This window comes from Furipterus horrens, unplaced genomic scaffold, assembly GCF_987537825.1.
Source record: "Furipterus horrens unplaced genomic scaffold, mFurHor1.1.pri manual_scaffold_6, whole genome shotgun sequence".
In the NCBI taxonomy this organism is placed as follows: domain Eukaryota; kingdom Metazoa; phylum Chordata; class Mammalia; order Chiroptera; family Furipteridae; genus Furipterus; species Furipterus horrens.
Window position 1 is genome coordinate 125,929,879 of NW_028327176.1, and position 17,947 is coordinate 125,947,825.

General features: G+C 36.5%; 1 protein-coding gene across 1 annotated transcript in view; it reads left to right on the forward strand.

The window, feature by feature from the left end:
* The window catches only part of BCKDHB (branched chain keto acid dehydrogenase E1 subunit beta), a 199,265-nt gene extending 188,267 nt beyond the window's left edge, over nucleotides 1–10,998 (forward strand). The window contains exons 10-11 of the mRNA XM_090280522.1: nucleotides 8,576–8,720; nucleotides 10,709–10,998. Of these exons, the coding sequence (XP_090136648.1) occupies nucleotides 8,576–8,716 (141 nt within the window). The 3' untranslated portion in view covers nucleotides 8,717–8,720; nucleotides 10,709–10,998. The remainder of the gene's footprint in view (nucleotides 1–8,575; nucleotides 8,721–10,708) is intronic.
* The last annotated feature ends 6,949 nt before the right edge of the window (nucleotides 10,999–17,947 follow it).

Sequence of the window (17,947 nt, forward strand, 5' to 3'; positions counted from 1 at the left end):
ATATTCATTCAGCAAAACCAAGCTTAAAGACTCCGTTGCTATGACACCCAATGTTAACTTTAAAAAAAATGTGTTTAATTTTAGTAAAAACATTGACACATCTCTTTTGGCCTTATGTTGATAAAGTTGATTTTTCCCTTTTCCTTGCCTTATTTAACAAGTTGTTTTAGCATCCTTTTAAACATAAGGTAAAAGAAAAACTAGAAATCAAACATTTTTAAAGAGAAGGAAAAATCAATAAATAACCTCTCTATATTGTAGCAAAAGTGTATCATTTGTAAAACAGAAAATATCTTAGCCATTATTTTTTAAATCCAGCTCAACTTTTTAGAAAGATGGTGCCAGCTAGGGGGAAATCACTCTATTCTAGGAGTTTCATTTTGTAATTGGTCTTCAAACTTAAAAACAGGTTGTGACAAATCCTAACAATTTTTTAGTGCAGATTCAGCTCCCCAAATTCTAAGAGAATACATTTTCTATGTCAGGTCGCTTTAGCCAGGATTCATTTCTCCTTCTGAGCACCATTTAGTGGTGTTAGAATGCTATACAAAAAATTTTGTGGAAAAAAACAAGCAGAAAAAGTGAATGCTTTGTAGGGTCATCCAGTGTTGCTCTACCAGAGTATTTTAAGTTTCCTGGTGCCAAGCCAAGAAAAAAATCCTACCTTAAAGCGATGTGTTCATGCGATGACTCAGGGCTGTGAGTCGCTTATATTTATCTTTATGCGTCCACATTCTACAGAAATTTCACTTTCAAACTTTGCTGCTGTTCATGCTTTCTTGTATAGGAAGAATTTTGAACCGTAAAGTTTAGAAGCTTCAGAGTCTGGAAATTTGAGAGCATTGCCTTTTTTTCTACTGTTGAATATAAATCGTTTTAACAAAAGCAATGGAGCCACAGTATATTTTAAATGTCAAAATGTGCACATCGTATATCTCAAAAGAATTTAAACTTCAGACTTTGAACTTTTTAAATCCCAGAACATCATTGGAGACTGACTGAAGCAAACGAACAGAATGTGTTACAGGAAGATTTAATGAAAAAATTAATTCTTTCACCATTGTTTCTCACAGTGTTCTTCAGGTGGAAATGGTGAGGCAACTTTGGGTCATAGCTCAAGACTGTATCTAGGGTAAAGTTTGAAAGCAGAACCAAACTTTTCCAGGTTTTACCTGGAAAATCAGAGTGGTTTGGATGGAGTACTAGTGATTTTCGATAAGATTATAAATTCTAGGACTGAGTTGTCACTTGCTTTCATTTATTTCTGATTTTAAATATAGTGAAATTTATAAAATATTTTGAGAAGAAAGTAATCTATATTATATGGCAAGTTATTCATGTTAATGTTAAAATTTGATATGGAAATTTCTTTAAACAGTTAATGTATTGAGATTCATAAATAAGTCTACATTAACAGGCTCATATTCTGACATGACTATTGAATTTGAACCATGAATCATTTTTATGTATATTTTAATATTCTCCAACTTTGTTTAAGTAGCTAGACTGTGTCCAGGGAAACTGTTTAGATAAAATATTATTTCTGACTTCAGAAAATAAGCTTCTATTTTAAAAATGAATTGGAACTTAAATAAAAATCCTAATTTAGAATTCAATTTTATTCTTTAAGTAGCTGGAAAAAAAATCTTAGAAAAGAAAAATTGCAACAAATTTCCAGCAATTTGCATTAAAAAGGAAGAAATAGAGTTTTTAAAAAAGTCAGCAGTCTTTGAAAACATTCCAATGAAGTTAAATAATAAAGATCTCGGCTTTTAATTTAGTTGAGATTATGATTTCATATGGAAGTTTTGCTGAAATAGTTGGACCTGAGTATAATATTTCAGGTGTTACAAGTCTGGATAAAATCATATTATTCATATGCATATACTGCTTTATTTAGTTATATAGGTTCAACTGTGTTTTGAAAGTGAGAAACTGCATATCAATAAGCTTTTGTTGAATATATCTCATGTGAGTGGTATTAGAAAAATAAAATGAACATGGCTCTAATGTTTAGGGGAGCATTCTTAGTTTGGACATAGGTCAGGGACTCTGCTATCTGAAGAATTAATTTCATAGATCTATGCTATATAAAAAACTGGTACAGACTAATATATGTTTTAAGTTCTGTTTTAAAAATATGATGCATAATACTTAAATCATTACCTTAAATGAGAAATGTTATAATTAATAAAATTGTATTTATTTAATTCAGTAATGAAATTAATTTGAAGTTGCTGACATAGTGCCTTTACAGCCCCCCCCCCCAATTTTGTTTTAATGAGTCTCAAAATTCTGTGACAGGTTTTTGATTAAGTTGTTTCCATTAAAAAGTACTGATTTTAAAAACTAATAACTTGAAAGCTGCCACACACAAAAATAAAACAAATGGTCCACAAAACCTCCTTTGCTTTCAAAGGTTTTATGATGTATTGTACTCATTAACTTTCAGTCCTTTACTATTAAACGTAAATAGCCAATTGAGACAAACAGTTCTGAGACTGTTCTTCCACAACTGAGTACCACTGAGGCAGCAGGTGTTGGGGATAATATTCATGTAGCCTTCTGAGCTTTCTGGGCAGACTTGGTGACTTTGCCAGCTCCAGCTGCCTTCTTGTCCACTGCTTTGATGACACCCGTAGCAACTGCTTGTCTCATGACACAAACAGCAAAGAGACCCAGAGGAGGATAGTCAGAGAAGCTTTCAACACACATGGGCTTGCCAGGCATCATATCAACAATGGCAAGGGCCACCAGATTTCTAAAGCTTTGGGCCATTTTCCAGCTTTTTCCCAGAACAACAATCAAACTTCTCCTTCAGCTCAGCAAGCTTGCAAGCAGCATGAGCTGTGTGACAGTCCAGCACAGGTGCATAACCAGCACTGATTTGGCCTGGTTGGTTCTAGATAATCACCCGAGCTGTGAAGCCAGTTGCTTCCATTGGTAGCTCACTTTTGCTATCACCAGCCACATTGCCATGACAAACATATTTGACAGACGTGTTCTTGACATTGAAGCCTGTGTTGTCCCCAGGAAGAGCTTCACTCAAAGCTTCATGGTGCATTTCAACAGACTTTATTACTTCAGTTGTAACGTTGACAGGAGCCATGACCACCATGCCAGGTTTGAGAACACCAGTCTCCACTTGGCCCATAGGGACAGCACCAATACCACCAATTCTGTAGACATCCTGGAGGGGCAGGCTCAGGGGCTTGTCAGTTGGATGAGTAGGTGGCAGGATGCAATCCAGAGCTTCATACAATGTGGTTCTACTGGCATTGTCATCTTTATGGGTGACTTTCCATCCCTTGAACCAAGGCATGTTACCACTTGGCTCCAGCATATTGTCGCCATTCCAACCAGAAATTGGCACAAATGCTACCGTGTCGGGGTTGTAGCCGATTTTCTTAATGTACGTGCTGACTTCTTTAACAATTTACTTGTATCTCTTCTGGCTGTGGGGCAGCTCAGTGGAATCCATTCTGTTAACACCAAGAATCAGTTGACTCACACGTAGTGTGTTAGCCAGAAGGTCATGCTCACAGGTCTGCCCATTCTTGGAGATACCTGCTTCAGATTCACCAAAACCAACAGCAACAATCAGGACAACATAGTCAGCCTGAGATGTGCCTGTTATCATGTTTTTGATAAAGTCTCTGTGTCCTGGAGCATCAATGATAGTTACAGAATACTTGCCGGTCTCGAATTCCCACAAGGAGATATCAGTGGTCGTACAAACGCTTACGTTCAGCTTTCAGTTTATCCAAGACCAGGCATACTTGAAGGAGCCCTTCCCCAGCTCAGCAGCCTCCTTCTCAAAATTTCCCATGGTTGTTTTGTTGATCCCACCACATTTGTAGATCAGATGTCCAGTAGTGGTAAACTTGCCAGAATCCATTGTGACCAGTGATGATGATGTTGATATGAGTCATTTCCTTTCCCATTTTGGCTTTGATTTAGTGGTGGATTTTGTGACACCTGTGTTCTAGTGGCAAAGCTGCTGCAGAAAAGGTACAGGTTTCTTTGACTCATTTGCTGAGAAAGATTTAAGACAGCAGAATCTTTTTTTTTTTTTTTTTTTCTCATCGGCTAAAACTCATGTTTTGACTATGGGCAAGTTTTCATGGTAGATTTAAAACCAATTTAAAACAAATATTCCCTGATAATATTTGGAAGCTGGGGTAAGTCTAAACTTACATAAATAACTAGGACTAATCAATTTATAATCAAAAGTAAGTTTCTAAGTTCATGGGCTTTAAAGCCATCAAATATATATCATTTTGGTGTATTAGTTTAGTTTTCTCATATTTTTAGAGTTTAACTCTTGCACTGCTCATTATGACATCTAGACAACTACTGTAATTGCACTTAGAAGCAAAGTTTCCATTATTTTATTACTAATAATAGACAAGAACCCAGTGGTATTGGAATTTACTTTTAAAATTAATCACTTTCACAAATCATTTAAAGTTCTTAATGTTTTCTCTTGGAGTAGAAATAACTTCACAATCTATATGTCTTGTTCAATGCTCATTACATTTATAGCTTAACGGACTCTCTCATGCCCCTCCTCTTCGAAACAAAAATATATTCTTATAGTTTAAATGTGTTATGGTGGCATAATAACAATTATGTGAAATAACCTGGATCTTTTTGTTTGAAAAGTAATTTAAAAATCAGTTTTTTGAGTTATTATTTTGAAAGTAAGTTTTGAACTGATGTTTCTCGTGGTTCCAAGGAGGAATGTAAAATCCTGACTTATCAGATAATTCTATAGGGAATGCATTTCTATTTTGACTTGTGATGTGCTTCTCATTACAGTGTCCTGTTTTCTGACTTTGCATTAAATGTTTAGAAAAATTTGTTCAGTAGTTTTTCAGGAAAATGAAAGGAATTTCACCAGCCAATATAAACTGTAAGAAAATAGGAACATATATAAAGTACCTAAGTTTTTCTTATCTCACTTTTAAACTTCATAAACTATTTCCGTAGCTCTTGACTGTAGTTTCAGGAACTGGCAATTAGTGCGTAGGTCCCCGCTGCCCAGCAGGGGACAGCACTGTACTTGCCTTTCCTCAAGGCCTGAGTGCAGCCGGACTGACACCCTCTGTGATTTCCACCCTCCTTCCTCATAGAGCACTTAAACTTCGTTTTGGTATTTCTTACTTTTTTTTTAAGGCTTAGAAAGTGTCCAGTAAATAGTAGCTGTTCAGGTTCTCTGCTATAAGGGATGTTACTTCTCACTGTTGACTCTTCTGTGTACTGGAATCTTGTCTTCAATGATGATTTGGTCTATCATTTCAAATATTTACCTTGTGTTTATTATAACTTGGAAAATCTTAAGAGGAAAACAAAAACCTCACAGTTACTGAGCACTCTTAAGTGTCAGGCATGAAACTAGGTACTTCCCATATGTTGCTTCACAGTCTAGGGGAACAAACAGGCAAGGCAGCAATAGTGTGACAAAACAATAGGAAGATACTACAGCAGAATTTTTAATACTTTTATTTTGCTATTGAGTAATCAGAGGCTAGAAGTGGTTAAATTGTAGTAGAGCATAGGTTCCCTTCAGACAGATTTCCAAATTCCATGCTGTATCGATTATGTTATCAGCCCTGCCATAAAAACAAAAAGATTTGTTGAGCGTGACTAAAGCACAGTGTGGAATGCCTGAGGCCCATATCAGTGACATAACTTCTGTGACTTGGCAACAGAAGAATTTATGGTTGATGTACTTAAAACTTTAATCAGGAAATGGGGTTAAGTGTTGAGTTATATTTACATACACATGCATATATAACCTACATTACATTCACCAAAACATAGAACTATTGCAGTACAATTAATTTTTAAAAACCTACCAATAAATTTATCTTAAAATAATAATGGATCATATTTCATTTTTACTTACCCTCTCTTAACTGCTAGAAAATTTTCAGGTTCCCTGTTTTCTGCAGTTTCAACAAGATACTAATAAATTTGTTTTGTTTTGTTATAGAAAATAGGCAAAGAATTCATTTTGCCTGAGTGTATGGTTTTTATGACTTGAAATTGTTATTCCACATTGTCTGCTTCCTTCTCTGGTTATAATATGCATAGCAAGCCAGATGGCTAACATATAAACAATTTGAGATGGGCTTATTTGAATCATTTAGTATAGCCTAGGAAGTTGCTGATACCCAAGACCATCTGTTTATTGCTCTGGGTGCTTCCTTCATGCTGAAGTGTGTTTTCAGCTTCTTCACGGTTTTAGGCTCTGCCTTCCATACAAATATGGAGGAGGCTTCTTAGACCAAACTTAACCTCTCAAGTTTGCCTCTCAAGATTCTATTGTAAAACTTTAATCCCAGCCTGCCTTTCATTTCACTGTCCTTATTTATTCCTTTTTTCTTCTCATTATTGCTACCCTTAGCAGTAGTGCATCAAAATTGCTGAAGAGTGATTACAAACGAAGGCTTTGTTGGAATCTTACTTGGCTATGTATAGCTATTTGACCTTGAGCAAGTTCCTGCGCCTTGATTTTCTCATCTGTGAAATGGAATATAATACCTACCTCATGTATTTGTAAAATGTTTAAATAAGGTAAAATAGACCTCATTTAGCACCATGCCTGCTGTATCATAGGTACTGATTACTATTCTTATTAATATTTTTTAGAAAGAAAAATTCATAGTTACAAAAAGACATTGAAGTGAAGGCAAATACCATATATATAATTTCATGCAAGGGTCTTCTGGAAAGAATATCAGTTTTTCATCAAATACCTGATTATGTGAAAGCACACATCATAACAAAATATATGTAGGTGATACTACATAATTGGTTTAGGGTTCACTTTCAGTCCTTTTAACTGGACTAAGGGTGAAACTTTGGACCACAAATAGCTGGTGAAAAGTTTCTCTTGGCACCTGCCTGGGTTCTCTTCTGTTGCCCCTGATTACCTGCTACACTGTGATCTGTTTTGGAACATCACAGTCATTGTTTTCCATGTCAAGCTCCCCAGGGAGAGAAACCAGCAACTGACACTTACCATTTTAGTTCCTGTGGTGGATGCTACCTGTAAATCTTCACAATTCCCTGTGGGCTGGGTAATTACTTGTTCCTGATTTTCTGTGGATTACTATTTCTAATAAAAAGTCATCAAACATAGTTTTAAAAATATGAATGTGCTTGGGGAATACAAAGAAGAATGTGATTACTGGAAAAGAACATGATTAATCTGGATTGTTTTGAAACTTTAGGGCACATGGTTTCTATAGTTATTGTGTTATAATGCATATAATGAAGAGAGAGAGATGCTTTGTGGAGATTTAATTAGGTACATTGATCTACAGATCTGCCAATGAGATTCTAATATTTTTCTAAGAGTGTGTGTGTATTTGTGCGTGTGTACAGCTTTTGTCTGAAGAAGAAAACTGATGCCAAACAAAGATGCCCTGTTTGGATGGTTGCTCAAAAACAATGATCACACATAAATCATTTGTATGTGAGCCAGTCCAGTGGGAAGTAACTCTGCTTGACCAGAACATGTTATTTCCCATTGCTTTTAAAGGAAGTTGAAACACAAATTCATGGAAGAAAGAATTTAAATCTCTCTAATATACTTTAGTAAGCAAAGTGTTAAAATTTCAAACTGTTTCATTCGGTCAGTGGATAGCCTTATAAAAAAATTGTATCATAGTCTTCCATATCCTTGTATTATCTTTCATGATTTTTATAATACATTTTATATACTTATATGTAGTATGTTAATTCCACAGAATTTACAGTAATTGTTTTTGAATTAAGGAAGTGCTACATATAAAATAACAAATTTGTGTTTGTTAATTCCATAAAAATAGGAACTATTATTCACATAAGAAGATAATTCATCACTTTATTCTTTCTCTTTATAGTGCCGTTTAATTACAAAAATAAAACGGTGTCATAAAAACTCCAGAAATACTTAAAAAGTACAAAGTGCAGTATTTTCTTACCTCCTGCTATGCCCAATATGGTTATTGCATATAAAATTTGAAAAATAAAGGAAACAAGAAAATATACCATCAGTAATTTCAAGCTGCAGAGTTTACTGTAACCATCTTGCTATGATTTTGTGATGCTTTACATTTATATTTATAGAACAGCTTGATTGATATAATCTGGTTTGGTTTAAATAGTGAACATTGCTAAGTTAGTTTTTAGGGTTATAATACTAAAGAAGTTGCTGTCACTCACAAATTGATTTATTGTATCTTTGGCATTTTTGAAATGATTCAAAATGCATGGATAGGAATTAAATGTTGTGTTAATACAGCCTATACTTTTTAAAGATAAGAAATACTATATGCTTTTATTCTGTGAATGAGTAGGAAAGCATAAAATGCATATGCATAGATAAAAACATATTTTAAGTAAAACTGGGGTCATGCAAAACATGCTGTTTATTGCCTGGTTTTTATAACCTGTTTTTTTTTCACATTACAATAGCCTTATTTTAATGCCCTTGAATGGAATTGTATTTTAAGTTGAAATGTTTCATCCCTGTGGAAAAAAATATCTTCTTGAACTTAACCATCTACATTCTTATCTGTAGGAAGAATGCTTCCTGAACCTGGAGGCTCCTATATCAAGAGTATGTGGGTATGACACGCCATTTCCTCACATCTTTGAGCCGTTCTACATCCCAGACAAATGGAAGTGCTATGACGCCCTTCGCAAGATGATCAACTATTGACCACGTAGGTATGTCTGCTATGCCTTTTGAGAAAGCTAGCGTGGGTCCCCAACAGTAATGTTGTTACCCAAGCAATGGCGGTCATCAGTGTGTTATATTTTGGTAAAGGGCAACTTCCAGAAGAAAATGTGGACTTCAGAAAAATACTTAAATTTATAGTAAATATGCATTTAAGAGAAACACAGTAACCTATATATTATCTGATTTCTCTAAAACAGATGCATGCATTTGTTAAAACTGAATAATCACTACTTAGGTTCTCTGCTGTGGTTTCATTACAAATACACTCTACCCTGTTGTTCCAACATTTACTCTTAGTTCTGTATACTTTTATCAGCTATTTAAAATCTTCACAAATAAACACCAATTCAAAAGAACTTATGCACCCCTATGTTCATAGCAGCCCTGTTTACAATAGCTAAGTGCTGGAAACAGCCTAAGTGCTCATCTGTAGATGAGTGGATCAAAAAACTGTGGTACATTTACACAATGGAATACTATGTAGCAGAAAGAAAGAAGGAACTCCTGCCATTTTCAACAACATGGATGGAACTAGAGAGAATTATGCTTAGTGAAATAAGCCAGGCAAAGAAAGAAAAATACCATATGATATCACCTAATACAGGAAACCAAAGAACAACACAAACAAAAGAACTAAATAGAACAAAGAGCAGAATAGCAGTCAATAAGGGGGAGGGGGGAGGGAGAGAAGGGGGATAAGTAAGGGAAAGGTTTAGTCAAAGAATGTGTATAAATGACTCATGGATACGGGCAACAGGGAGGGATATGATTGTGGGAGAGGGGGTGGGCTGGATGGGGGAGAGAAATGGGGGAAAAATGGGACAACTGTAATTGGAAAACCAAAAATAAAAAAAAAATTAAATGGCAAAAAAAGAAAAGTCTTCACAAATAGGGGTAATTTCTATTATTTTTAAATGGCCTTTCAATTTGGGCTGCAGTGATTTTGACTCTGTGGGTTAATATATAATATTCTGAAATTTGCCTTTATGTTATCTGAAAAAATAGGTTTGTTGAACAGCAAACCTATTAATTATGTATAAGGGAAATTTTTACTTAGAAAAACCTAAAATATCCAGCACCACCACCATTTCAAAAATCTTTCTGGCAAGTGAATGTGTTTTAAATTGTGGAAAATAAATGACATTTATTCATTACAATTTTCTGAGTCGTGCTTATATGCCCCTTCAGCAGTGTTAGCCTAGCAACAATAAATATAATTAAACATTGCTAGATTAGTTTTTAGGGATATAATACTATAGAAGCTGCTGTCACTGACACACTGATTTATTGTATCTTTGGCACTTTTGAAATGATTCAGAATGCATGGGTAGGAATTAAAGGTTGTGTTAATACAGTCCGTACTTTTTAAAGACAAGAAGTACTATATTCCTTTATTCTGTGAATGGGTAGGAAAACTAGCTCTCCTAAAACCAGAGAGGAGACCTTTAAATTTGTGCAGATAGAGAAAATAATGCTCCCTTCTGCCCCTCTGATCTCTACACCACATCTTTTGTAGTTCTGTTCTGAGAATACTGTTCAGTTAGGGACATTAGTCCACAGATCTCTGCATTCTCTCAGACATGCAGAGGCGGGTGCTTGATTTCTGATGTCCTCGTAATGTTTGTGAAAGCACCTGGCTTCTACAGTAAAATCACACTCAAGACTTTAGGGAACTTACTCATTTTGCTGTCCATCTTGTTCCCTTCCATGGACTATCATCATGGAGAGTCAAAGTAATAACATGTAGCCATGTGCCTTGTTGCTATTTTGAAAGTAATATTTAGGAGCTGCTTTTACATTTGGGTATGTATTTCCCTTTTAAGCCTGTTATGAAAATATGGTAAAAGATACATAGGTTTTCTACACCAAAGTTAAAATGGCATTAAAGAATGTAGTCATACAATTAAGAAAAATCTGTATTTAATTCACAATGGCCAGAATGTCTGTAATTATTGTTTATTTCTTTTACAGAAAAACTAGAAGATCATGACTAGATATGGAAATATTTTTCTGAATTTTTTATATTGTCTCAGATTTATCTCTTCTTGAAAACAGTTTTTATGAAATGAGTCATGATAAATATTGGCTGAAAATTATAAATTAGTTATTGTACTAACACACATGAATTGATTTCCATTATGAGTGTTTCAGATTAACTTTTTTAAGTGTTCCATATGATAGTCTTATAAATTCCATTTAATTACATCTGTAAATATTGGGTGTGGGATAGTATTCAATAAAGCAAAATCTGATTATCTGCAGGTTGTGTGTGTCTTTTTTCCCATTAGTAAAAAGAATTTTTATTGCTGACTCAGGGAACCAAAATTCTGCCGCCCTGCTCTTTTTAAGATATTGATTTTAAGTTGTTTATTAAGAAACAAGATTCAGGGGAATCTTTGACCCTCCCCAACCCCCTTCCTCATGCCCAAGAGATTCTGACTGAGAAACCTGCTTCAGGAAGGAGATCTCGGGATGTTCACCTTAACCCAATTGGAATTAATATGATAAACAAGAGGGCTTCATGCAGGTGCCTGTTAGCTAGACATCTCCTCTGTTCCGTTGTTGCTGAGCAAGTTTCCCTGCCATATGTGTTTCCCTGTTTTTCAACTACCTGACAATTGCCCATTCTCACTTCTGAAATCTAAGACCCCATTCCCTCCTCTTCTTTGTCCAAAATGTCTTATATACCTGATGTTGCCTCACTGTCTTTGGAATTTTCATGCCTGTGTGAATTCCCCATGCACATATATTAAAACTTTGATTTTTCTCCTCTTAATCTGTTTCTGTTAATTTGATTATTAGCCCATCCAGAAGAACTTAGAAGTTGAAAAGAAAAGTATTAATATTGTTTTAGCCCCCTCCCCCCAACAGACGAATTGTTAACTTGTTCATTAGATCTGAGTAAAACGAAATGTTGAGAAATGCTGAATTTTCAACTTTATTGTATTTGGTTTAGTTCTTTATGGCTACAATGGTTGGTTGAATGTTGATAAAATTTCTGGAATGTTTATCCTCATTCTTGCCCCTTGCGTCAGCAGGGTGTACTGACAGACACATGTACTTTTTCCCAGAGCTTCGTGACAGGTTCAAACTTGCTGCCTCTTTTCATGGACAGTATGGACCTGTCTTTAGTAAGCAAAGTGCCAAGCTTTTGCTGTAGTTGTGTTTTTTTGCCATGATGTTACAAGGCAAATATTTCTTTTTCCATGCCCTTTATATTACTCTGTAGCTAAAAAGAGAATCAGGAGCAGCAACAAAAGACTCCAACAGGAAGAAGCCTCCTTGTTGGGGAGGCTGCCAGGGCCTCTCATTGCTCACTTTGCCTTTTCAGCCCTTCACCATCGTTTCTGCCAGCCCGCCCTGCGCGGAATCCCTCCGCCTTGCCCTGCCTTCTCTCTGGTGGCTCCGTTACACCCGCCTCTCTCCCATGGATCCGGAGAGTTTCTTCTCAGGTCCCAAAGACAGCTGCACCCCCACCGCCACTCCCTAAAAGGCAGAGAAACAGGGTCGTCGAGTATTTTTCTTTTTCTGTAAACACTGTAAAAAGTGGATATTTTCTTAGGATTACAAATGTATATGTTACATTAAAACTACAATTGAAAAAGTGTCCTGTTTATTTTTATCAGCTGTTTGAAGGGGGGGGAGCAGAGAAAGTAACATTTGTAGATTGCCAGAAGTGGAAAAGTAAAGGAAAGTCACTTAATTCCAGATTCTGGATAGCGGTGGACTGAAATAGGGAACCAAAGCATTTGTTAGGGGTAAAAATGTATACCTGTCCTTGGTTTAAAAATAGAAACACCTGAGCCCTGGCTGCTGTGGCTTAGTGGGTTGAGCATTGGCCTGTGAACCAAGTGTCACTGGTTCTGGTTCGATTCCCAGTCAAGGCACATGACTAGGTTGCACGTCAGGTCCCCAGTTGGGGGTGCATGAGAGGCAACCACACATTGATGTTTCTCCCCCTCTCTTTATCCTTTCCCCGCTCTCTAAAAATAAATAAATAAATTTTTTTTAAAAATAAAAACACCTGTAAGTATAGGATGGAAAAGTTTATTTGTCAGCCACAAGTTTGGGAAAGATTTCGAGAATCCACTTGGCTTATGGTACAGGACTTTCTGAGTTTAAATCGCCAAAACTCAGTATGGACTTTGGCTTTGGTCTTCATTCACCACCAAAGGCTCCAGACATCCTTGCTGGGAACTCGGCACTCACGTGGTCCATCCAGCAGAGCAGAGAATGTGCGGTAGTCAACCACATCTTGGCCTACAGTGGGTTCTATTTGAACATGTTTGCTTTAGTTGAACTTATTTTTTTTAGTTGATATTATTATTATTTTAGTTGAGGTTGCTTATTTTAAGTTATATTGCCATTGGTAACTTTTTAATACTCTCTTTTTCTACTCAGTTGGTATTATAAAGTTTTCCCATAACTCTTTTAATGTCCTTTTAACTTTGTTTTTGAAATAGCAAGCATGAGGACAGCTATGGGGATAATCTATGCACTAATTGCCTGAGTTTGAAAGCATTTTTCTCCCTCCAGTTAGCCCTACAGTCCCCATCAGTAAATAGCCCCTTCCTTTCCAAAATAAGTGGCTTACAGTTAATACTAAACTCAGTCTATAGCACAAGATGTACATATACACTTAAGTAATTGTCTTAAATACATTTATACTTGAAACAAATGTTCCATATAGTGAAAATAGTGATGAAAAGTCAAAATCCTCCACTACTCAGCCTCAGTGTAAGTCTGCTCCCTATGGCAACTTGGATATATGAGTGAATATTATCTTTTGTAGTTCAAATTATATAACTGATAGATATTATCCAAGCTGAGTACATAGACCTCTGTACATTAGAGAAAGAAAGGCAGAAGGTCCAGAAATGACCTCAATCAATCCCTTGGGTTTAAGTCACATAATGTATAAACTCTTGGTGAGAATCCCATAGACATCCCATTTGGTTTAGTGAAATCCCTTTCCCATCAACTTGCCTGTGGTGGACACCTGTGGTTTCTGGCTGCCTGGCATCCCTGCCCCCACCTTCTAGCAACAGCACTGCTGGTTGTTTCGAGAACCCCCTCTCCCCACCGCATGTGGCTCTGGAGCAGCTGCCAATCCCAGTGCCAACCAGCACCAGCCACAGAGATGGACCTGGCCCAGGCCATCCTGGGGATAAGGAAATCGCATCTGGAATGGACTAGAAGTAAGAATAGAAACTAAATAAAAAGGCACATCTAAATAATTGTTTTAAATACACTGTGTAAAACAAATGTTCCACAGTTAAATCCTTTATGTTGTAAATGTGTAATATTAAAATATAAGCAAAAACTCATAAATACAGAAGATATGCGCAGAACAGGTACACAAGGGTTTGTCACTCTGCGTTCCATTTGATAAATGAGGTAGACAATTGTAAGTCATGGGGTTAGGTCAATGGAAATGTATTTTAAGCTTTGTGCCTCCAAAACCAGAATAATCATCTTTTAAAATATGCACAAGCAGTTTTAAAAAATGATCATATACTAAGGCATAAAAAAGCCAGTAAATTCCTCAAAGAGTATTAAAAGACATCGTGTTTTTTGACCACATCCTAGATTAACGACAAATATTCCAACTACTTAGAAATAAAAAAGTACCCCACTTAGTAACTGTGGAACCAGGAGGAAATGGAAAACACACACAGAATATTTAGAACATAAGCTCACTGGTATGCTTCTGCCAGGCTTTTACTCAGAAGTAAATTCATAGACTTTAACTTTAAATCTTGTTAAAACAAAAACTAAAAATACAAGAACGTAAAGAGAAAGAAGCACAAGAAAAAAGAAAAAAGTTAAAAATAGGGAGTTCCTAATGAGAAGGAAAATTAAGATTGAAATTATTTGTATAAAAATGAAAAATTTCCTTTTATAATGTCTATGTCCTGTGAGGATGGAGCTATGTTTTAATGTAATCATGATACCAACAAATAAAGGCCACATAATGGCTGTGCTTGCATCAGCTAATACCGTTAAATCCTTTGTTTGAGGGGAGGAAATTATTTAGCAAAACCTAATTATGTACCAGAAGTATTGATAAGCAAAGGTCTTTGTTATTAGGATATCTTACGTCATCATTCTAAGAAAATAATTATTAAGGTCTTGTTTTGCTAAAAATTCTTCAGTTTTTTGCTGAGACTTCTTTGGCTACTTATAAGGTTTCTTATTTATTATGAATTTTCATGAGATGTGACTATAAAGAATTTGACTAATGATTTTTAAAATGTTATGTTGATTACTTGGATTATCTGCCTACTTATTATTATCCTGAAATTGTTTTTCCTTCATCCACAATGTTATTACTGATTCCACAAAGGGAGAGGGTTTCGGTTTGTTTTTCTGCTATTAATTCTGCAGAGCCTGGAATAGTGTCTGGTCTACAGAGGCTTTCTATACCTTGCTGAACAAACAGATGAAAGGAAATACAGGTCTGTACTTGAATCAGACCTTTTATCAGAAAAGCACTTAGACAGAACACACTTTGTAGATATTTAAAGTCATATTTTGATAATAATTGATATCAAGCACAGAAATAGGCCTTTATGAAGGGCTAGACCCTAAGGGTCCCCAAAAGATGAGACTTGTTTCTCTTCTGGGGGTTTTTGTTTGTTTGTTTTGCTTGTTTCTTCAAATAGATGTTTCTGTTTTATTTTTTCCTATTTCTTCAAATGGATTTCAAAACCATGTATTTTTTAAGTGGCTCTATGTATGTATATGCAAATGGACAAACCAGACTAGAATGTTCATTCAAAACTTAATTTGAGGGTGATTTGTCAGTCACTTTTCCTTATTTTCTTCATCTCTGTTCCTAGTCAGCAGTGGAGAGTCAGCCTGGCTCCTATGAACCTCCTAGGGGCCCTGTCTGTGCTCCTGCTCCCTGATTGGTTGAATGTGTAGACTTGACCTGGGCCAGAGGTAGGGCACCATCTCATTGGCCACAATGGCTGGTTGAGGGATCAAAGGTGACCAAAATTGGGTCGGAGTTCTTCAGGATTTTTTAAACAGATTTTTAAAAAAATTGTTACTGTGGAGGGACCTATGGCCACCTTCCGTATGGAGGAAGGTCATCTTTTTCTGAGAAAGACTGGAGCCAGTGTACTGAGGAAAGATGAAGTACAGGATGGAGTCAGTCTCAGCCAGGTTCCAGTGTCAGGAGTCAGTTACCCTAAAACCAGCTCCACTTCTGACATGGGCAGTCTCAACCGCCCCACTTGTCCTTTCATTCTCTGAAGAGCTACCCCAGGATCCTTCCAATAAAACTACCTTATTCTTTGTTCAGGTTGGATTCCTGTCGCTTGCAACCCAAAGCATCCCAATCCGATTATTCTAAATGCTTTTGAATATATTCCATTTGAAAGAAGAAAGTCCACATGTTTTCAATAAAATATAGTTGGGAAAACCCTTCACCTGTGAGACTGTTGTGCTTGATTTTCTTGCCCTTATCTACAACATGCACATTAGCTGCAGATGTGATTGGTTAATGTCAAGTGCCTTAGCCATCAAAGAAATGAATTCAGGCTTTCCACTTGAAAGCTGGATGCTGGCAACCTTCTCCTAGGGCAGGAAAGAGCAGTTCGACAGCATCTGTGTTTTAGAAGCCTACCTCTTTGGGGGCTTATTCATAAGAAGTTCTTTACGGAAGTCCTGAGACCTTACAACTGTTGTTCAACTTCCCCGTGTAGTTGAAAAATAGCCCTGGGGGTTTTCTCTTTTAAGAAGTTGAATAAGCCTGTTGTCAGTCTAATAGCAAATTTTTCTTTGAAAATACTTTGTGTAAATTCCCCATATTTATCCTCCTCCTGTTGAAGCATGCATTTACTTTCACCCTCTTTTTATCTTTTATGTGAACTGCTACAAAGAGGTTAGAGAACAATGATTGTCTGTATACCTCTCACCTAAGGAACGTTGTGAGTTGTGAAGTACAGTTTATCTTTCCTAGGTTACCCTCACCCAGAGGAAAAATTAAAAGCTCCATTAATAGTAACAAGTAGTGTTTCCTGAAAAAAAAAGTTTTCCAACTGCTAGATCGCTGGATTTCTCTCATTATTTGGGGGAATTGCTGGAGGGTTGCTTTTGAACAGTCGTTTGAACAAACATGCAGAGTTCAGGGTGTTCTGGCTCCAGCTTCAGCTCCCTGCAGAAATGTCTGCTGCCAGCAGCTTTCGAAGGCACCTCAGAGCTGCTGCCACTACCGGGGGCCACCTGCAGCTGGCACTTGCTGCCCTGAAGCCCTCAGAGCTCCCATGGGGACTGGGTGCAGGCATGGATGCTATCGATGTTCTTTCTCATTGGGTCTCTGGACCCGTGATGGTGCTCTGTGTTCTCCCTGGGAACATGAAACCTTTATCTCCCATTGAGGTCCAAGGACCCTCAAATAGTGTGGCTGTGTACCCCCAGAACCTCCTGGATATTTGGTGAAACAGGCCATGGTGAGAGATCGCTTGTTGTACTTAGAATCTCTGTCCCTGGCTGGGGCTCGAGCATTGTTTTCAGTCTGCACCAGGTTCCATCTGTTCCATACGGTTTCTCTTTCCCAGAACATGCAGACCATTGGCCGACTCACCCGCCAATCCTACAGGCCAATCTAAATTTTGGAGAAAGCATACTGTAGTCCTAACTTGGTTTACTCTTCTAAAGAAAGTCCTCAAGGCTATCAGCGGTTTTTAAAAAAAAAATACTATTTTGTGCACAGTAACAGTTTCCATATAGATTATGGGAAAATTGCTTAGGAGAAAATGGAACAGCAGTGGTTTATGTTTAATAGATACAATGTAGAATTTGGAAATAATGATTATGAAAATTATGTAGCAACATGGAAGCATGCTCAAGCATGCTCATCATATACTTTCAAGTGGAAAAAATCAGGATGCAAAATTATATGTGTATGACTACAACTATTATTATTATTTTTCTTGCATAAGAATAGAGACCATGACAGCAGTGTTAGAGTGAGGACCATGAGGTATATTATAATAAAAGAATTTATTTTTAGCATGTTTTTAATGCAGAGTAATAAAGTACTGAATGTGTACTTAACTTTTAGCAAGTGTTAAGCATTGCATAACCTGCCTATTTAAAACATGGCCCCTAAGCACCAGTGCCAAAGAATCTTTTTTCCTGTCTGCAAAAACACAAAATAAAATACATTTTTCCTTTCTCCTTCTTAAACTCTTCCCCAAT